The 22254-nt window shown below is 48.0% G+C and overlaps 1 protein-coding gene across 1 annotated transcript in view; it reads right to left on the reverse strand.

Moving 5' to 3' along the window:
* The window catches only part of LOC129385805 (arylsulfatase B-like), an 86491-nt gene that overhangs the window by 30489 nt on the left and 33748 nt on the right, over window positions 1-22254 (reverse strand). Inside the window, exons 5-8 of the mRNA XM_072289499.1 lie at window positions 21613-21723; window positions 8463-8627; window positions 2654-2780; window positions 1250-1353 (exon numbers count right to left, since the gene is read on the reverse strand). Of these exons, the coding sequence (XP_072145600.1) occupies window positions 1250-1353; window positions 2654-2780; window positions 8463-8627; window positions 21613-21723 (507 nt within the window). The remainder of the gene's footprint in view (window positions 1-1249; window positions 1354-2653; window positions 2781-8462; window positions 8628-21612; window positions 21724-22254) is intronic.

Here is a 22254-nt window from a genome sequence, read left to right on the forward strand (position 1 = left end):
AATAAAGGACGTCGCTGTCAAATGCTTAATTGAGACGGAAACCCGCCTCACCTTAAAGTTCCTACTAGCCAGTTCTTTTGCCAACAATCCCGTCCCTCACATTTATGCCACCAATATGTGTACAACTCACTGAAACAATCAGCTCATTTTCCACTCCGGTGATTCACTTCGGCCAATGCGCCTTTTCACACACGTAATAGCAAAACATTTTATTACGTCCCGTAGAGCCCGAGACTACAACAGCTACACAGCAAAGGAGGCCAAGGTCATCAGCGCACTGCACCAGCTTAGTATTCCCAACGACTCGAGCTTACACACAAGACTTATAAAAAATATCTTGAAGAGCCAGCACCCCAGACCTCATCACCTCAGTCCTCGTGTTCTCCCACCTGGCAAAGGCCGGATGGGAGAACACGCAGGAGATGCTCAGGAGAGACTATACCCTGCTCCAGAGGACAAACTTACGGACCTAGTTTCAGATGATGCGTCAGATGTCGCCCCATTACAAAGTGGCATGTCTTGAGGAAAGGGTCCCGATCTTTCCTCTACAACCACCAGACTTTTTTTAATTGGACCAATAGTATTCGTGATCGCGAACGTGCACGCATCCTGGCTCTCACACAATACGATAATGCCCCGAAAGCAAACTGGCACCTGCTCCACCTGTGTGGGCCCGACACCACTTCCTCCGTGGATGCACGAGAAACAGATGCAACGGCAAGTTACAGAAACGCATGCCTCTAATAACCACCGATGTCACTGCTCCCTCAGACTGTCTCACGAGGCAAAGCTGTTTGGGATGATCTTGATAAAAAAATTCAAGGCCATTCCGCTTTGCGAAGGTGGATGACCAGCGGAGCTGTAAACGTCGTGGTAAGAAAACTTGCGCTGAAGACTTTATTGCATCACTCATTGTCACTTAGTAACAACGGTCACAATGACTTTGTGGTCGCTATAATATACACTGATCGGTACACTCGCAACTGCAGACACCTTCTTTGATAATGTCAAATCGATGCACGTATGCCGCTGGGTAGTCAGTTCGGCCGAATCGGTGTGGCGTCGCAAGCGAGATGTCTGTGACACGAAACGCGTAAACCACTCCCTTGTCGGTCCCGACACATGCACATTGAAATCTCCGACGACGACGACAGGAGAGAGAGAGAGAAAAAACTTTTATTTTTACGCCAGCGTCCGGCGCTCAACCCTGGTCGGTCAACTACCAGCCCTCACCCAACACGTCTCTGACGTGCTGGATAAGCACCGGCAGGAGAATGTTAGTTGCATGGGGTGGTGGAGTGAGGCAGTCCGTCCATGACCGTGGCTTGATGTTAGTGGGAATGTTGGAGTGGGCTGACTGCAGTTTGGGTTGAGTGTGAGGGCAATGCCATAGACAATGCTCTAGGGACGGATATTCCATGCAGTTCGGGCATTTCGGTGGCCGTAGTGTCATCCCAACTAAACCACACAAAGTGAGTAGCCATGAAACTTACGGGACTATGAGCCATTCAATCTTTTTCTTGGTTGCGGTGGTATGGGCCACTGATGGTGAGTTTTCGGTATGCTGTTCTGTATGTTGTATGCGTGATTCGGAAGGGTGTTAGTACTACTGGCTTTAGTTTTCTGAGTGCTTGTAGCCTCTGCGTTATGAGGCTATGAATCAATGCAGCTTTTGCTTGCTTACGGGAGCATGAGTGCTTACGGGGCTGTGCGCCATTGATAATGATAGGTTTTGTGCGCGGGCACGAACATTTTATGGTACGCTAGCCATAAACAGCTCTGCTGTATAAACGACCCGACAACCCGTTGGCTCGAGGTCTGAGGGCTCAACTGCCTGGTACAGTCCAAGACCGCAACATGATCATCACCAAACAAACTCCTATATGTTAGTATGGTACTCCAACTTCAATGCTCTGCGTTTTGAAATATATTGCATCCCTAGCCCTGCCCGTAAAGAAATACTATGTAACCACCACCTTAGGCTCCTCCGGCCTTGATAGGGCATAAAAAATTACTGCCCACCGTAATGCGTTTAGAATTGAATCAACATAGCGACACAACGTATTCCCACTATCGAAACGACCTATGTATGAAATGTGTACTGCACCGGGACTGCCTTCTCGCGCTTTCCTAAGAACACGCTGCGCCAACGAGTGCCGCCGCCGCCGCGAAGCCTGGGGTGGTATCCGAAATGCATGGCCCTCCGTTTCGTGCGAACGCTGAGAAACGCGCCCATGGTAACCTGGCTCCTCTCTCGCACTTCTTTTTGGAGTCGCTGTAGCAGCTGGTGGCACTTTCGCGAAATCCGCGCGCGCAGCCTTTTGAGACGAGAAGCATGGTGCGCCGGCGCGTGCGAACGCTAAGAATCGTTCCCTCGCTGGCCGCACACTCAGTGGCACACACTCGGTGAACCAAGTTGGCGAGAGGTTCACTGAAGGACGCAACACACCCAACGTGTTCGTGGCGCAGCTCGCTGAAGCGTTGGCGCGAAGGACGCTCATTACAAAGGCGGCCCACACGCAGAGCACTTGTGGCGCAGCGTGCTACAGCGTCGGGTTACTGTCCTTGAGGAACCCTTGCGACGTAGGTTCGATTCAGCCCATGAAGTGTCGCTAACGGGCCTGACAATACCATTTTGCAGCTGTCAACTCACCTGCAAAGACACTTCTGTTGTAAGCTGTGATGTAGGCATATTGGTCCACGATCTCTGGGGGTGCCTCTACGTTGCAATCTTTGCAGGCGGCATGAACTGCTTGGTAGGCCAGGTACAAAAACAGGGGCTGAAACGAAACAAGTAAAAACGTGTGTACACTCGAAACACAAATAAAGCTAAAGGTGCGTTCCTCTTTACTCTAGGTGCTTAACTGACCTCGTGCTTAAGGTAAGTTAGATTTGAAACACTATCATGAATAAAGTCAAACACAGACGAAGTTAATACGTTATGTGATTTGTATTCGATTCGAGAATATTTTATTCAGTAAAATCTGATACTTGCTTATGAATAAGTATTTGACGTAATGTAATCTCCGGAATCTCGCCGAGCAAAGAACCATGGTTATTTTATTTCGTTCGGAACGGGGCAACCTGCGGCTATTCAGAAGAAAATTCAGTTTTGTTCGGCATATTAATGCATCTTTAACGCGTAGGCGTCACTTTGACGCGGCAAGTTTTTGCGGTTTTGCGACGTCGCGTGGGAGGCAGGTGAAATGGGTGCAGCCCGAAAGCTTTTGACCAATAGCCGAGGGCTAATGGCAAAAAGGCGTCGAATCAGAAATAACTATTTTTGTTTCGTTCGGTCAAATTATGCATAATCAGTGTCTACACGCCATATCAGATGGGGAGGTATCGCGGTTTTCATGACGTCGCGTGACAGACAGGTGAAGTGGGGGTCGTCCAAAAAAGTTTTTGACCAATTTCGGTGGGCTGATTGCAGAATTGGAATAGAAAAGTTTGGAATAGTTTTACGTTATAGCGCCCATGGTTTCAGAGGCGGCATGCGCATGCGTACGTAGCGCAATTGGAATGCATTCTGTCCGCAAAAAGCGTTTGCTTTCTCATTACTGCGCAGCCGCGGGTGCGTGAAAACGAGCTTTCTGGTTCATTTTTTTTCTTTCCCCCGAGCGGCCGGCGCCACCGCTGCTCCGGATGCGCCACCTAGTGGTGCTGCTAGGAACCCAGCGACGCGCTCTAGGCGAGGTCTCTGCTGTGATTGGTTGGCCTATTCGGCAAGGGAACAGCCAGGCCTCAGCTCCCACGATCACGAAACTTGACGAGATTCGCAAAGAAATTCTTCGCTTTCAATAGAATTTATTGCTGCACATGAATAGCGTTTAGTGAGCCAATCTTGTAGTTAGCTTTGTGAGCTAACGTGTCCAGTGATAAAGCAATGAATACTAGATTGTTTTGATAGGTGCTATCGTGACAATAACATTTTCGCAACGGTGATTTTAAAGGGAAGCTGAAAGGTTTTCCAGAAAAAATCAGTGAAAAGCAGTACGCCGTGGTTTTCAACCCTCTGAATTCGAATATCGCATCGAAATTGAGTGAAAGAAAGCGCAAACATGTTTTATTTCGACGAGAAGTGCAGAAGCAGACACGCCCAGCTCGCGCGCCTCGTTTTCGCCTTTGATTGGTCGGGCGCCTCGTGACGTCAACAATGGTGTTCGTCCGGACCGACTGCTGCAGCTACACACGAAGCACGGTTCAAGGTAGTTTGGTGGTGTTTTGCTGAGACGGTCATGGAAATTTTCGAGAGCTTGCGTTTCCCTGAGGAGTTCGGCGTTAAGTCCAAACTCTACGAGAGCGATTTTGCCCGTGACGGTGACGGGCGACGGCTTCGAGCGACAAAACGGGCTGTCGCTTGAACAGATCGCTCGGTGTTGTCGCTCGATCGCTCGTTTCTAGAAATCTAGAACTCGTCGCTCGTCGCCCGGAAATGCTATGAGCGACTAGCCAATTGTGCGAAGGCGAAACTGGATGTACATAACTCAAATACTGCTGTTTGTCGCACGGAACGAGCAAACTATTGAATTTTACACGTGCAAGAATAAGAACCCAGTGCAAGACCTTCAGAAATATTTTATCCTCCTTCTTCAGTAAAATACATCAACTTAAATTGATAAAGCATGCGTCACGCTAGTTTCGGCGCGTATATTGCTGCCCTCATTCCGGGAAGTCGTCGCTCAAAGCCGTCGCTCGCGTGGAGTTCGGCTTGCAGACGACGAGTGAACGCGACAGCCATCGCCTCGCTTGTAGCGCTGTCACTGTCGCGTGCAAGATCACTTGTAAGGGGTTTATACTTGTACATGCTACACGTACGTATATACTTGTACATACTACATGTACGAGCCGATTCCGAATAGCCGGCCTCTCCAAGAAGCAAAAAATGCTGGTGCAAGCACTGCTTTCCACGCGAACGAAAGCGAAGTGTTAGCATCTCCTTGTGTTGGAAATGTTCTTTGGCGAGTATGTTTTTTGCTAAGCTGCATTCAGCGTTCCAGTGAGTACGTTTCCGGGCAGACAACTGTAGTGTTATGTTCCTGCATGCCTCCTCGTAGAACGTAAGCGGTGATGCGATCTTCAGCATTTGTGCGCTGCCCCAAAGCTGTCGGCAATCTAAACAGACGGTTTAAACGCGGGATAAGTTTACCGGCTGTTGTAGCACGTGTAGTATAGAACCTTCATCAACGCGCCATCCGCACGCTACTCGTAACCGGCGAATTCCGTCGGCTACGTGAGATGGTCGGTTTCTTATGTGTGCGAGAGAAGGGGGAGTGCAGCGTCTTGGCGTGAGCAGGCTTTCCAAAACATGCAAACTTTAGGCTTGCACTGCGTTATGGTAGCTGCATGCAGGCTGTTTCACAACACACATGCGAATAGAAAATTCGCGGCGCTTGGCGATGAAACCTGCGTCAATGGTGGGCGATAAACATGCACCTTCCGTTCAGCGTGCTAACTATCTTTTTAGGAGAACCCAAAGCACGCTTTATTGATAAACTCCGGTAGTAATCGTCACGGAAGTGGTTAGAGCACAACACTTGTTCTTGAGCGCTTGAAGTTGTTTCGCTTCACAGCAGCCTCCCACTTAGCTGAAAGCTTCTTGTCTTGCAGGAACTAATAGAACATCGGAACATCGTCGCGGCCGCTGGTGTTCGTGCAAGCGTAGGCTGCACAGAACGCCGGCATGATCGGCCTACAAGTTCAATTGATGCTGCGTACGTCAACTATCACTCCTGTGTACACATAAATAAAGGAATGTAGGGTCGAGCGAAGCAGATTAGGACGGCACGCACCCAGAAATAAGCCCGGTCAGGCACGGTCGCGGAGGCTGCGAAAGAGCAGAACACCAGTGTTGACGTCACTACGCCGCCGTTTCCGGTCTCCGCTCGCATCGTCAGCGTGAGGAGCAGCGCGCGCGCTCGACGGGGGGCGGAGCTACAACGCAATTTTAACCGACGATTGCGTCGCTCCTAAGTGAAAAATACCCCCAAAATGTTACCTTCATGGTTTATAAGGTTCACGCATCCGTATATGAGCGTCTTATTGAATTCGACAGACTCTTCAGCTTCCCTTTAAAGGTGTCGCCTGCCTGATAAATAACCTCAAGCTAGCCACATCCTGTGGTGTCGACGACATTAATTCTCAAATTCTGAAAAACACCGTCATAGCACCTAGTAGTATACTGTCTCATCTTCAAGCAATCTTAGAGGCTGCCCTCATGCTGGAAGATAGCAAACTTAATACCGATAGTTAAGTCAGGTAATAAACACGCGCTAGAAAACTAGCGTCTAATATCATTAATATCTATATGCTGCAAAATGCTAGAACATGTAATTGCATTAAATGTATACATCCACCTGGAAGCCAACAAATTCTTCTTTTCCAATCAACACGGATTTCGGAGGAACTTCTCTTGTGAGACGCAATTATTAGAATTAACTGATTTGCTTATTAACAAGGAACAGGATCCACAAACTGATTGCGCTTTTCTATACTTTTCAAAAGCGTTTCACCTCGTAGCACATTGCCGTTTAATTTGGAAAATATCTGCTCTTAATTTATATTCTCTTACACTAACATGCATTCGCAATTTCCTTTCTAATCGTCAGCAATTCACAGCAGTTAATAATCTTTTCCTGTCCTTTTTCGCACGTAACTTCAGGTATGCCACAAGGCAGCGTTCTTGGAACATTACTATTTCTAATATACATTAATGACTTACCGAATAACATTTCCTCACACGTGCGCGTTTTTGCGGACGACTGCATTCTTTATCGTTCTCTCAAGTGTGCCGACGTTCATAGAATCCTCCAAAATATCTAGAACTTATTTCTCTTTGACGTAACACTTGGCTAATGATGCCTAATGTTTCTAAATGTTAAATTATCCTTTGCAGCCACAAGCCTACTAATTATACGTTTCTTTGTCACACAAATAACATCACTATTTTGCATGATACTCAAAATAATTATCTTGGTGTTAACCTAACTTAACAATGGTTAACATTGGTTAGGTGGTCAAGGGTTAGGTGGTCAATGTGCGTTGACCGCCTAACGTGGTCAACGCACATTGCATACATATCCGCCAATGCGTCGAGGCCATTGGGGTACAATGTACGCAAGTTACATAATTCTACTAAAGACATTCGTAAACTAACTTCTCTAACATTTGTTCGACCTCAGCTTGAATACGCTGCGTCTGTCTGGTCTCCCCATCAGAAATACTTGATAGAAAAACTGGAATCTATTCAGAATAGGGCGGCGCGTTTTATTTCACGTTGTTATGACTATAACAAAAGCACAACAAAACTTAAACGACCTCTGAGTACATCCCTTGCATGATCGTCGTGATATAGCCCTTTCATCATTATTTCTTAAATACGTCTATAATACAGCGCCATCAGTTCTGCCTCTTGAAACTCCTCATTACCTGCCACAATGGTTGTACAATCGGTTCAATTTCATGTCCCCATCTACGGAAAGATTTACTAATTCAACTACTTCGCTCTTCCAGAAGCTATTCGCCTTTGCGACCATCTTCCTACGCCAACGTTTATGAGAGTGACGAAGAAAATTTCCGCCGTCTTCTACCAATGCATTTTTCTAACTCTACATAAACTAAGTGTTATTTTTTCTTTCCTTTCCCATTATTGATGTGCTACTATCCCTTAAATACTGTCTTCTTATATCCAAATATGTCCTGCTCGCTCTGTAATTCTATTGATTATATTTTACTTTGTGAAAGTTTATTGTTCAGTGACCTCTTGCATTGAAAAGCATTCGGTTTGTCCATTGTACAATTGTAACTCCACATTACTGTATGTTAGCGCAGTAGTTACACAGTATTTCTTGTATATGTATTTATTTATTTATTTAAAATACCTTACAGGCCATCAGAGAGCATTGTGTAAGGGAGGTTACAAAATCAAGGAAAAAAAGAGAGAGAGAAAGCAGGCTTCTGAAGTCTAATACAAAAGATACGCCTCAATGCAGGGCTCATCAACATTACTACCAAGATCAAAAAATGAAAAAGGAAAAACTGAAGTAGTGAAAGGCCACAAAGCTACACTTAAGGAAATAACACGAGTAGAAAACGTAAAGCACAATGTGTATTCAGATATGTATTCTAATTATTGCATATTATAATCTTTGACTGTACTCTCCCCTTTACACAATGCATCTAGGGGCCCTTAAGGTATCTTTAAATAAATAAATGTGCACTAGCCGGCCCCGAAACTTGGTTGCGTGAGACTCAGTTTGCAGCGGCACCTTTGTATCGGAGCTGAAGTTCGACTTCCACCAACCAACCATCGGGCAGCACTAAAACTGCCGAATGAACTAAAGAAAGCTATTGGCTAAAAAAAACACACACACACACACACACACACACACAGAAAACTCCCGGAAAGTTAGAAATGGCATGCTAGCGCACCTTTAAAAACACTGCAATCTGCTGGTGTTTACCTTTTCAGCATCGTGGTCGGCGATGATGCGCTTGGCCTCATCCGTGAACGCGTCCGTCGAGTACGTGCCGTTGAGGTCGGTGACAGCTTGCGTTGTATGGCCGACGTTGCGCCAGAGGTCCAGGCCACAGTGTCCCTCATCCTGCAGCATACCGCGCAACACTTGCTAGAGCAAGGCGTGCTTTGAATCCGCCTCCTCACTTATGAAATCACTGGGTGTTCCTAACTCTTCGCAATGTGCTTATTGAGAGCTTCCGAAGCTGACAGCCTTAACACTTCTGCTACCAAGCCGGTTGCACCTGTGGCACACTGTTCTTCCCAGTCACATTCCACTATTTATGACATCTATTTTTTGTTGAACCTGATCAGCGAAGCAAATAAGAGAAGCTAAGCGCAACTGCAATTTGTCGATCAAATCATCTCCCTGATATCGCCAGGTCTCCTGGCTTGCGCGTTCGTTCTTCGTTACCATCGGGGTCGAGAAAAAAACCTATTGTAGCCTACTGTAAACCATATTGTAATTTCATCGCGACATAACTGTGCGCACATTGCACTGACCAACATGGACACTTTATTACGAGCTGCATGCGACGGCGTCGCAAGCGCCACCGGCCTCGTATCCGACCACTCAGCGCGCTAGGCCCCCGGCTCTCAGCCATCGGCAGCTGTCATGGGTGACGACACTGCAGAAGGCCTTGGCGAAAATTTTCCGCTCTCACAAACGTGCTTTAATGGCATCGTTTGCGTAAAACGAAATAGCCATGCAGAGACGTTTGATTTCACTTTCTTGGGGAAGTTACGAGGTATCTTGAGCGCCCATGCAGGGGTGACGGCTCAGGACGGAGCTATACGCGTCGCTCGATCTTTCGTGTCACGTGTTCCGAGTCGTCGTATGAAACAGGAGGACACCCTAAAGCGTGGCACGACCGATCGCGCACAAAGTCGCGCCATGTGGCTCGCGCTAATGCGGCTTTGCGTCTGCGCGCCCTGCCTTAGTTGTCCGCTTAAGAAACTTGCATGGTGCTTGCAGAAATAACAGAAACGCACCTTCATCATCAGCCTTTTCTTAATGTCCACTGCAGGACGAAGGCCCTCTCCCAAGTATTTCCAATTATTCCCTATTTGCGCTTGCTCATGCAGATTACATAATTTCATCAGCCGGCTTAATTTCCTGCTCTCCTCGACTATGCTTCCTTTCCCTTCCCTTGGTACCCATTCTGTAAGTTTAATGGCCTACTGGTTTTCTACCCTACGCATTACATGACATTCCAAGCTCCATTTTTACCGATTTATGTCAACTAGAACATCAGCTATCTTCGTTTCCCCCCATTTACGCTTAGCATTTTTCGGTCCATCGCTCTTGGTGCGGTCCTTAACTACTCGAGCTTCTTTCCAAACCTCCAAGTTCCTGCCCCATGTATTGGCACCGGTAGACTGCAATGATCATATTGGATTGGATTGGAGCGAACATTATTTATGCCCGCAGTTGGACGCTCGCGCGCCCCGGCGAGGGCCTACGCCATCTACGAAGTCGCCGTTACTCGGCGCGGGTCTCCGCTCGCCTTTGCCGGCTCGCTGGGTCGCTGCCTTTCGAGCGCCTCGAAGACCTGCTGGACGGCCCAGGGCTGTTCGTCTCGGTCGTAGCTCTTCGCGGCTGCCTCGAGCCGCGGTGGGAGCGTTCTTGATTTTGCATCTTCTGGATTTTTAACGCAGTCCCACAAGATGTGCGTGTAGTCTGCGGTCTCCCTCCGGCAGACTCTGCACTTATCGGTCGGATATGTCTCCGGGCACATGCGATTCATCAGTCTCGGGCTCGGTAGTGATCCGGTCTGAAGCTGTCTCAGTACTACCGCCTCCGCTCGACTCAGTCTCGGGTGCGGGGGTGGGAGAGTCCTGCGATCCAGGCGGTAGGCCTTCGTTATTTCATAGTAATCCGTCATGCGGTCCTTGGTTCCGAACCACGTCGGACGGTCTGTCGCCGGGGCGCGCTTGGTTAACCCTCGCGCCGCTGCGTGTGCCGTCTCATTGTGGTTCTCATTACGTTTCGACGCGGCACCCGCATGCGCCGGAAACCACTTGAGTCGTACTTTTCGTTCTTGTAGTTTGACCGCTCGTAGTACGCGCTCAGCCTCCCTGCAGATTTGATCTTTGGCGAAGTTTCGCACCGCCTGTCTCGAGTCACTCAGCACCGTGTGGCAGTCTGCGTCGGCGATGGCCAGGGCGATGGCTACCTCCTCCGCTTGTTCCGCTCCGGCGCTTCGCACGCTCGCTGCAGTCCTCGTGGCGCCGGTTGACGTCTCTATGACGACCGCCACGAAGGCGTTCCGTTGGTATTCGGCGGCGTCCACGTACCGCGCGAGTTCGTCGTTGGCATGCTGGTCGATGAGAGCCTTGGCCCTCGCCGCTCTTCTTCCCTTGCTGAACTCGGGATTCGTGTTCTTCGGTATGAGGTCGATTCTGATCTGGCGTCGGACCTCTTTGGGGATGGGGAGCTTCATCTCCACCTTGTTCGAGCGTCCAATTCCCAGATCGTCCAGTATCTTCCTCCCGGCTTTGGTCATGGACAGCCGCTCCAGTTGAGAGGACCGTTGCACTTCGGCTATTTCTTCGAGCGTATTGTGTATCTCGAGTAGTAACAAGCGGGTCGTGCTCGTGGACTCGAACAGGCCCAGCGCCGTCTTGTACGCTCTTCTGATGAGCACGTTGACTTTGTTACGTTCGTGTTGCAGCCATCTGTGGTAGGCTACAACATACGCGACGTGGCTGATGACGAAGGATTGGACGAGCCTAATTAGGCTCTCATCTCTCATGCCAGCCTTCCGGGGAGTGACTCATTTGAGGAGTCGAATCGCGTTGGCTGCTTTTGCATTGAGACGGGCGATGGTTTCGCCGCTTCTTCCGTGCTTTTCGATGACCATGCCTAGGATCCTAATTTTGCCGACCTCGGGGATCACGTTGCCGGATTTGGTTACGATTCTGATATTTTTGTTTTCGCGTTGTCTGGTCTTGCCTCTGCTGTTTTTGGTAGGTGGGAGTATGAGAAGTTCCGATTTGCTCGGCGAACATCTCAGTCCGGTGCCTTCCAGCTGGTCATCTATTGCGTCGACGGCGGCTTGCAGCGCGCCCTCGATGTGGGCGTCGCTGCCACCGGTCACCCACAGCGTGATATCGTCCGCGTAGATGGTGTGCCTGACGTCTTCGATATCCCCGAGCTTTTCGGCCACTCCGATCATTACCAGGTTGAACAGCATCGGCAATGGATGGATGGATGGATGGATGGAAAAACTTTATTTTCGTCAGAACGTACGTGCGGACGATTCCGTGCTAGATGGCCATCAGCTCATGGCTGACGGCGACCTGGGTGGCCCACTCCATCGGCAAAATAACCGATCCCTGCGGTGTGCCGGTGCTCCCGAGCTTCGTCTCTTGTGTCTGTAGGTCGCCTGCTCGTAGCTCGACGGTCCTGTCCGTGAGAAAGTCCTTGATGTAGTTGTAGGATATCTTTCGCCCATATTGAGCTTGGAGATTTGGGACAGAATCGCCGAGTGTTTCACCTTATCGAAGGCGCTCTGCAGGTAGAGCCCTAGGATTGCTTTGTTGTCGCGGGCGCTGCCGCCATCATCGATGATTTGGTGTTCGAGCTGCAGCATCGCGTCCTGCGTGCTGAGGTGCTGTCTGAAGCCGATCAAAGTTGCCGGGTACAGTCCTTCTCGTTCCAGGTAGTCTTGCCACCTGTTGAGCAGGATGTGCTCCAGCACCTTGCCCACGCAGGACGTGAGCGAGATGGGCCGGAGGTTATCCGTGTCCGGCGGCTTCCTCGGCTTGGGGATCAGGATGGTCTTGGCTGTCTTCCACAGCTATGGCAGCGCGCCCGCCCTCCAGCACTTGTTTTCAAACGAGCCGTCGTCGGGGTTCTTGACCGCCTTGTTCGTGACGAGGTCCGGGCCGGCTGCCAACCGGCTGTTGAGGTCGTGCAGGAGCGTGCTTACCTCCTCGACGTCGATGTCACGATCGAGTTTCGCGTTAGGCAGGCCGCTGGACGGTGCGTGTTGTTCGGTGGGTGTAGTCGGCAGCTATTTGTCGTTAATGCGCCTGGTGACTTCGTCAACGCCGTGTGCTGAGACCGCTCGATGTATAAGCCTGGCGAGTCTGTCGCTTTGGTGGGACTTTGTATTGTTTTCGTCGAGCAGGTGCCGCAGCAGGTGCCACGTCTTCCCGCTGTGCATCTGCCCGTCTGCCACGCTGCAGATCTCGTTCCACTGTTGCGTGCAGAGAGCGCGGCAGTGATCCTCGATCGCTCGGTTCAGCTCCGCCACCTTCTTTCTGAGTCTGCGGTTAAGCTGTTGTTTCTTCCAGCGATTGAGTATCGAGTGTTTGGCTTCGATGAGATGCGCAAGCCGGCTGTCTACTTTGTCGATCTCCACGCCCGTTTCAATTTCTTTGGTCGCGTCACGTACGCTCTTGGTGATTTCGGCCATCCACGAGTCGATGTCTTCGATCTCGTCGTCACCATCGCTCTTCTGGCTTCTGGCGTCTCGAAAGGCATCCCAGTCTATCCATCTGTGTGTTTTGATGCTGGTGTCGTTGTGTTCCGGTATCCCGATTTCCACGATGGCGTGGTCGCTGCCTAGGCAGGTCCCCGTGTTCCTCCAGGTGATCGCGCCCCGGATGTCGTTCTTGACAAACGTGAGGTCCGGAGTGGTGTCCCGGGACACGGATGTGTCGGGTCCTTGATGAGGGTGAAGTCGAGTTCCATGGCGTCTTGGTGCAAGTCGCGGCCCTTTGCTGTGTACTTGCTGTAGCCCCAGGCAGGGTTGATCGCGTTGAAGTCTCCGCACGCGATCAGCATGTTGCGGCCCGCTGCGGTGCTGGCTCTGCGCAGTAATGTCTTGAATCTGTTTTCTCTGCGATGGGTTGCTGTAGACGTTGATACTTTTCTTTTTAGCGACAGTGGTAAACTCCCACTCAAGATTCGGTACTACCTGCCGTATGCACTCCAACCCCTTTTTAATGCAAATAGCATTATTTGCCTACCTCAGCCGTTTTGAGCCTATCAATATATCTGTATACCTAACCTCTTACACAGACCCAATGCCCCAAATTCCCTATCTGCTTGTGCCACTAGGTAATGCGGTCGTCGTCCTGGTGGCGTCATGTTCATGGTTGTTGCATCTTCTTCATTGCAGCTTTGCCACCGTACAATTGCCATGCCCTCATCGTCACGTTATTGCCGTCATACAGTCATCAGGCATTCGTTGTCACTCCAGTTATGTTGTCGTGGTAGTTCAATGGTCGTCATTCCAGCTTCATGATCTGACTTTCGTCATGCTGTAGTCGCCACGCCTTCTGCTCCGACACAGTGGTCCAAGTTGTGTAATTGCTTGCGCCACTAGGTATGTGTTCAGGATCGTGAAACTGTCGTGGTCGCTGCAGTACCGTTATTTCAGCTTTGTTATCCGACTCCTGTCACGCCGTCGTCAACATGTTATCATCGACACAGTCATTTTGTCATTGTCATCACTTCACTAACGTCATTCTATTGTCGTTGGCCTGTCGTCGTCCTACCGCCTTCGTCTTTCCATTGGCGTCAATCGGTTTTTGGAGTTTTATTCTAATCATACTGTCGCCATTAAATCGTAGTCTTGCCTCTTTTGTCATGTCTTCCTCGTCAGACAGCCGCTCATGCTTCCGTTGTCACACCGCCGTCGTAATGCCATCATTCTCATGTCATCATCTACACTGCAGCTTCTTCATCCGACTCTCCTCATTCCGTTGTCGTCATACCCTCGTCGACATGCAGGCTTCGCGATAGTCATCGTCACACCATTGTCATCACACACTTACCATCCCGTTGTCATTATGCCGTTGTCATGGCATCGTCGTCACTGTACCATTGTCATACAGTCGTCGTCGTGCGTTCGTTGTCATATCGTCGTCATGAGACCGTCGCGGCAGTTCCATCGTCATCCTTGCAACTTCAACACTGGACTCTTGTCATCCCGCCGTAGCCATGCCATCGTCATCATACAGGTTTCCCGATAGAGTAATCGTCATGCCATTGCTATCACAGACACGTCGTCATGTCATTTTCATGTCATCGTCGCCATGCATTATCGTCATAGTGTCGTCGTCACGCATTCGTAGTCATACCATTGTAGGGATGCCGTCGCGGTCGTTCCATCGTCATCATTGTCGCTTCGACATACGACTATCGCTATGCTGTCGTCGTCAAACGTTGTTGTCATGCCATCGTCGTCACGCTCTCATTCACCTTCGTCATTGCTTCAGTACCATCATCCCACTGTGGCCATGCCATGGTCGTGATAATATTCTCGTCAATCAATCGACATCCTTTGTTTGTCAATCTATCGTAACCACGCTGTCTTCATTTTGATGTTATAATACCGTGATCAGTGCGTCGTCATCACATAGATGCTATCATGCATCCTATATCATCCATCATCGTCATGCCGTTTTGGTTATGCCATCTACGTCCTTCCTGCTTATCGTTCGGTTTTCGTCATACCATTGTGGTCGTGCCAACATCGTCACTCTACCTTCATCATGCGACTCTCGTCATGTCATCGTCGTTTACAGGCTTCTCTGATGCAGTCATTGCCACGCCACTGTCATAATACACACGTCGTAATCCCATTGTCATCGTGCCATTGTCATGCCATCGTCGTCTCGGCATAATCTTCATACAGTCGGGCGTCATTAATTCGTTGTCATATCGTCGTCCGCATGCCGTCCCGGTCGTTCCATTGTCACCACTGTAAATTCGGTCACCGACTCTCGTCATACTGTTGTCGGCATGCCATCATCGCCATGCTTTCGTTTCGCCATCTTCATCAATTCAGTCACATCGTCTTTTTGTCGTGTGGTCGTTGTCTGGCTACTTTCGTCGATTCACCGAGGCCATTTCTTGTTCGTCATTCTATAGCAAGCATGCGGTCGTCATTAAATCGTGATTATGCCGCCGTTGTCACGCCATCGTGCTCATTGCGTCGTCATCACATATTCGCTATCATGCATTCTTTGCCATACCGTCGCCGTCACACTGTCTTGGTCGTGCCATCGTCGTCACACCCGCTTCTTTACCTGGCTGTCGTTATCTCATCATCTTCATGTCGTCGCCGTCACCTCGTCGACATTATTTCATCGTTACAATTTACGAATCTACACCTCATTGTCGTCTTGCCTCGATGTTATACGTCCTTGCCATTCGATGAGTATCCTTCCTTTCTCGCCATTTTGTAGAGACTGCGTCGGCGTCAAACGGTCGTCGTCGTGCCTCGATGCTAATGGGCGACCTTGGCAAGCGAGTGCTAAGCAAGGAGGGACAATGCCATAGTATGTGACATGAAGGCGAAGCAATGAATGTTTTCAAATAAACACTATGCGTGTTAAAGAAAAGTGACTTCAGGAATATGGTTTGTCTTTATATTGCTCGATTGCTGTTCGCATTACCGTCGACAGTCATCGTGAGATCAGTTTTGCCGTTTTTTATTCTTCTGCAAATTTGCTTGCACGGTCAGAGTCCCGTGTGATTATATGATTTAGATAAATGTACTCCTGTACACATTCTAGAGGCCAACTGGCGATCACGAATTCTTGTTTCCTTGCCAGGATATTAAACGTTGTCTTCTCCATAATCGTCTTCAACCCCACTGTTACACTTTCTCGGTTAAAAAAATTAAATTATGGGGTTTTACGTACCCAAACCACTTTCTGATTATGAGGCACGCCGTAGTGGAGGACCCCGGAAATTTCGAACACCTGGGGTTCTTTGACGTGCGCCTAAATCTAAGTACACGGGTGTTTACACTTTCTCGTTAAAGTCCTCAACCATGTTGCAATTCCACTCCAGAGCTGCTGAACAGGACATTATCTGCAAACTGAAGGTTTCTCAGATACTTGCAGTTGATCCTCACTCCTAAGTCTTCCCAGTGTAAGAGCTTGACTACTTCTTCTAAGCGTGCTGTGAATAGCATTGGAAGCGTATGGTCTATTTGTCATGATCCTTTATGGATAGGTAATTTTCAACTTTTTTTGTGGAGAAGCAAGTTAACTATGAAGTCTTTGTGGATATTTTCCTCGTGTACTGCTTGATTACTCAATGGCGCTATGAGTATTGATATCTCTACAAAATTAAATGCCTTTTATAATCTGTGAAAGCCATAGACGGCGGTTGATTTTATCGAGAATGATCTTGGTGAATATTTTGTATAACACTGAGGGAAAGATAATGGGCACATAATTATTAAATTCTTCAATATTTCACTTCTGATGGATTAGTATAATGTTGGCATTCTTCCAGCTCTCTGGTACACTTGAAGTCGTGAGGCATTGCAAATAAAATGCCGCAAGATTTTCAACCATAATATATCCTCCATCTTTGATTAAGTCGAGTGCTGTGCCATCTTCTCCTGCCGATTTTTCCCGGGGCATGACTTGCAAGGCTCTACTAACTTCATCACTAGTTATACAGGGAGCCTTTGCGTACTGTTCATCACTGCTTCCAACGAAGGTAGAGTGGCTGCTCTTGGTACTGCACAGGTCAGCGTAAAATTTGTCTGCTGCTTTCACTATATCATCGAAATTGATGATTAAATTTCCCTGCTCATGTTTCATTGCATATATCTTGCCTTGCCCTATTGCAAGCTTTTTCTCACTGTATTCATGCTGTGGTGATTTTCTTGTTTTCTCGATTTCTCGAAATAATCCTTATTTTCTTCTTCTTAATTAGTTTTCACAGTTCAGCGGAATAAATCTGATTTTTCAGTAAGTCACTTTTGTACATTGTCGTCGCCTTATTAGATCCTTTATTTCTTGAGAGAGCTTACCTACTGTACTGGGTGGGACCCGAAGAACAAACGTACACATCATCCAGTCAATTCAAGCTCAAGCACTGAGAATACGCCTTGGCCTTCCGAGATGCGCATCTTCAGCAGCAATAGTCGTCATCGCGCCTGATCACTCTAATGCAGCATACATTCCATCCATGCCTTAAGAATGCACATCGGGCATTTCACCTGGATTCAATCACACCACCTCGCCTCACCTCCTGCGTCTAGGCCACAATCTGCGTTCAGCGATATTATTGCTTCACATCGTTCAGTGCTTCCCTCGAACTTCACGACTGCAGTAAGACCACCATTACCGGTGTGGTGCCTAAATTGCCTCGACGCCCTCCTAACCATTCCTGGAATCCGAAAGAGAAAACAGTCGTCATTTTTAGCCCTACAACAAGCCACACAAGTTCTCTTGCATGAGAAATACAGCGGGCGCCTTTATATTTGCACGGATGATTCAGTTTCTTATGCAAGCTCAGCAGGAGCAGTGGTTATTCCTGCGAAGTCCGTGAGTATAAAATTCAAGACGTCGCATTTCACATCCTCGACGGCTGCAGAACTCGCCACCCTCCACGCTGCTCTAGAATTCGTAAGCGAAGAACCGTCAAAGACAGCGCCAACCTTCTCCGACCCCATTGCCGCTCTCCAGCTCATTATGTCGTCATTTCGTCGTGGACCGAATGCACAATTAGTCGCTGACATAAGACTTCACCACCACGCAATAGAGAAAAAAATACATAGTTTATCAGCGGATACCAGGCCACTGCGGTATTTACAAACACAACCATGCAGATAAGTCCGCACGATCGTTCATGATGGCCTCCACTGTGTAGCTGTACCGTTATACAGAGGAGACGCAGCTACAAGGCTTCGTTCGCTCGCACGTGAACTTCCTCTTGCACAGTGGAACTCGACGGAATTTACCAACGACCGCCTCTACAACATGGATACGAATCTACGGCTACGTCTTCCGTCAGGACTATCGGGAGATGAGGATACATTTTTGTGCCGCTTGTGGCTTGGCGTGGCCTTCACGAATGCTAATTTTGGATCGGAATGGCCAGCAGCCATACATTAAGTGGCCTACGTGCGATAACTGCAGGTGCGAGCAAACAATCGCTCACCTTCTCTGTGAGTGTCCCGCTTCAGTGCGCCCAGAAAAGAACATTTAAGAGTGTTAGATAATCTTGACAAAGGCCCCTTTGTCGGAGGAAAGGGTCCTGGGACACTGGCCGAGACCGTCCTCAGCACAGAAAGCTTTGAAACCGTTGTTGCGCTTCTTGCGGAGAACTAGTCTTAGAGCATACTTTACGATGTCCCGTATTCTCCTTTCCTTTTTGCTCTTTCTTTTTTGCACTTCTTCACTTTTTTTGTAATATCTCTTTTCTATCATTTTTTTTTATTCCCCTTGCCTCCTTTCTCCAGCACAGGGTAGCCAGCCGATCTGACAGCTGGATAACCTCCCTGTCTTCCGTCCTATTGCTTCTTCATTCCTTCCTTTCTTACCTACTTACTAGTACTGTTGTCCTGATTCAGCTCTGCGCCAGCAGGCAGCGCCACCAACCCGGCCGCTCAGGCTGACGCCTCCACCAACCTGGTAACGCGCAAACGATACCGGAATACTGGACACGCTAAAACTATGCGTTTTACGGTCGCAGAAACGTCAGCAATTTTCAAAGATGCCTGTTACAGCCGTGTCTGTGAAAATACTGCGAATGCTGGGTGATCGGGGACGTGGTCCGGATGCGAACATGCATGACCCCTCTGAATGGCTGTGCGATGATACCGAAGTGTGATGTGGACATTCAGTCAACTTGTGCTGCATGGCACAAGATCTCAGCGCTGTCAGCTGCATAATGTATCGCAAGTCAGTCAACTTCTATGGAAAATCAGTTAAGCGGAATTACCCAAGGCGAAGGAAGTTTTGTGAAGCGGAATAATTGTCCTCCGCCTGATCGTAGCGTGATGTTAGAAAGGAAACTCATACGGGGATCCTCGGAAGGAAATCTCGTAAAGTGAAGAAAAATTCTTGCTCCGGGTATTTGGGGGGAGGGGGGGGAACTCGGGACCAGCGCCTTCCGAGGAGGTCGCTCTACCATCTGAGCTGACTAGATGGTTAGCAAATTGAAGAGTGAGGCTGAGTTAGCGGACAACTCGAAGCGCAGCTAAGGACTGTGAATATGGCAAATGAGTACTGCGGAAATCCTCAAGGTGAAGGAAGATTCACGAAAGGGAGAAATTGTCATCTGCCGGAGAGCTGAGTAAAGCTATTAGGAAATACCGCACCTTCTTCTTTTTGTTTGTTCTACAAAAAGAAGGCTTCAGCTATTAGCTTTTTTTACGAAACTTGTCCACGTGCAGGATTTCTGCTCAAGCGATTGCCATATTTCGTGCCCCAGTGCGTTCAGTTGTCTGATGTGGCTTTACTCGTCGACCTGATAGGCTTTTGTTTATCTCATATGGTAAAGCGACCGGCTCGTAAAAGCGCTGGTTGCAGTTTCGGTTCCCAAAGTAGAGCGAATTCTTTCAGTTGCGAAGCTTTCTTCGTGCTACTTCAATAACGATGACACTTATTTCCTTTCATGGGCCAACGTTGTAATCGTCAAACCTGTCGCTAAGAAAAGATGGCTACAAACACCACACTCATATTTTATTGATTATATGAATAAACGCTGTAAGGGAACCACCGCGGTGCGGAGTGCTTAGGGATGTAAGAGGAAGTTCTAGCTCGGGGCCAAGTAAGATGCTGCCTATTCAAACACATGTAAAACGAAGAAATGCTTTTCTGAAAGACTGCTGCGCCGTGTTTAGTAAAATTTGTTGCATTTGCAAGAGAAATGCAAATTTTAAGTCTGCTGGAAAGCAATTTTGATTTAATGTCAGAATATGTACAGAAAAATTGCCAAAATCGTCTAGTTCGAAAAAAAGAAGCCACTGAAGCACTCAAGCACGAAGTTTACAAATCTGTAACTCTCCACCAAGAACAGATATCGTAGCTATGTAAACTTCTCTCGTTAGAACACTAATGGAGAAACACTGATTTATTAGTTTATATCTTTCGTGAATATGTAACACTGTTTGCTAAGCTTTTGCAAAATGCTTGCTCACATATTAGTGGTGTCCTTAAAAGCTTTGTACGTTAATCAATGCTTTCACTTTCGACATACTATTAGAAGGTTTTACAGTTTTCTGGTATTTTTATTGATGAGTTACAGAATTGTAAACCTGATAGCTTCCTTTTCTCGTAACTCACAATTCTCAAAATTTTTTATGATACATCGATAGCCTAAATTAGAAATCCGCTTCCAGCAGTCACTACATTATAACTTTTCCTTTTAAATGCAACACACCTAATTAAATTTAGTGCATTAAGGTTGCCGAAAAATACAACTTCTCCTTTCCTATGTATTTACATAGGAGACCCCGAACGAAAGCTTCCTCTTTAAGAAGCTAAAAGGGACAATACAGGCAAATCGTAAGTCATGCTAAAGCGATAGGTTAGTGCTCGAGAGCGTCTAAGGCGTCAATATAATCGCGAACAGACCTTTATAATCGAGAAATTGAGGTAAACGCAGAACGCAATTAAACGCTTCCCCGGAACAATCAAATACTAGCCCGATGACAAACGCACGCCTCATTATAATTCTGTCACTAGTATTCAACCACTCGTGAAAAAAAGATAATTTTATTGCACTTTAAGACGAAACAAAATGCTACTTGCCCAGCTATTGACTCACTGATGTTACCTTGACAACGCCACGGTCGGTCGAAAGGTTTCGCTGTCCGCACTTCCGCCTTTCTATAGTTTCGTTATCACATAGTGCAAAGCTAGTTTTGCTGGCTCGCGAAACTCACACAAACTGCAAGTACCAGAGAATGCCATGTCTATGTGATGTTACGCGATTCCCGAACGGTCCACACCTCTTGAGAAAGAGCCGCTGCAGCGGCGAATCCAAAGCTGTGTCTTGGCTCGATTTCTCCATAGCCGAGCGTTTACGTCTTGCGCAGAAAACCATAGCGCCGTAGGTCTAGCGCCGTTTAATGCACTGACGGCAGTGAAGGGTGCTGATGACGTATGCCACGTCACCACTCTGTGCTCGGGGGCGGGCGATTTGAATTACGCTAAAGATATGCGGAGCCTTCAGAAACAATTTTCTAGTAAACTACGCCTTTTCCAGGCACGAAACAAGCTCTGTGAGAGTTTTGCAATGGAATTTTAATAGTAAACGTCGACTTAGTATTTGCCTTTAGTGTCCCTTTAATCTTAGTTGGACAGGAACTCCAGTGGCTACTCACATCTTCGATGGTGTGATTATAATAAAATTCATGACCGTTGTAGTAGCCGAAGAAGGAGTCGAAGCCACGCCATGTGGGAGTGTACTCGAGGCTCTTGTATCCCAGGTGCCACTGCGCCGCATGCAGCACGATTACTTAGTAAAGGAAAAAAAAAACTCAACATGGGGCAAAAGGGGGAGTCAACAATGGCTTCCTCTCAACTAGTTCGTTACAATTTGCTGTAACGTACAATCTAATTAACTGACAGGACATAAGAAAAAAGAGGCAATACGGCACATATCTAGTCGACTCCTCTAAGTTCTATTTGGCCTGCACGCTACATTAAAGAAGGAAGATGGGCTAGTAAGGGTACTCCGTATTTTACCCTGGTTATGACAGACCACACCACATCAGAGTAGAGTTTGAGGAAAGCAAAACAGCAATAATTATAGACCGTTTTTTCGTAGGCGCCGCCATATTGTGAACGCAGTGGCGCCGCCTATGAGCAGCGCCATACTGGCTTGGGTGAAAGCGGTCATTGGCATGGCAGGTATACGCTCGGCGGTAGGTTCTGGCATTTGTTTTCGCGGTCGTGCGGTCTGTTTAGTATGACGGGCGTCTTCTACGTGGTAAACGGTTCTGTGAGACGTGCTGAAGTGGTTT

Source organism: Dermacentor andersoni, chromosome 7, assembly GCF_023375885.2.
Source record: "Dermacentor andersoni chromosome 7, qqDerAnde1_hic_scaffold, whole genome shotgun sequence".
Lineage (NCBI taxonomy): Eukaryota > Metazoa > Arthropoda > Arachnida > Ixodida > Ixodidae > Dermacentor > Dermacentor andersoni.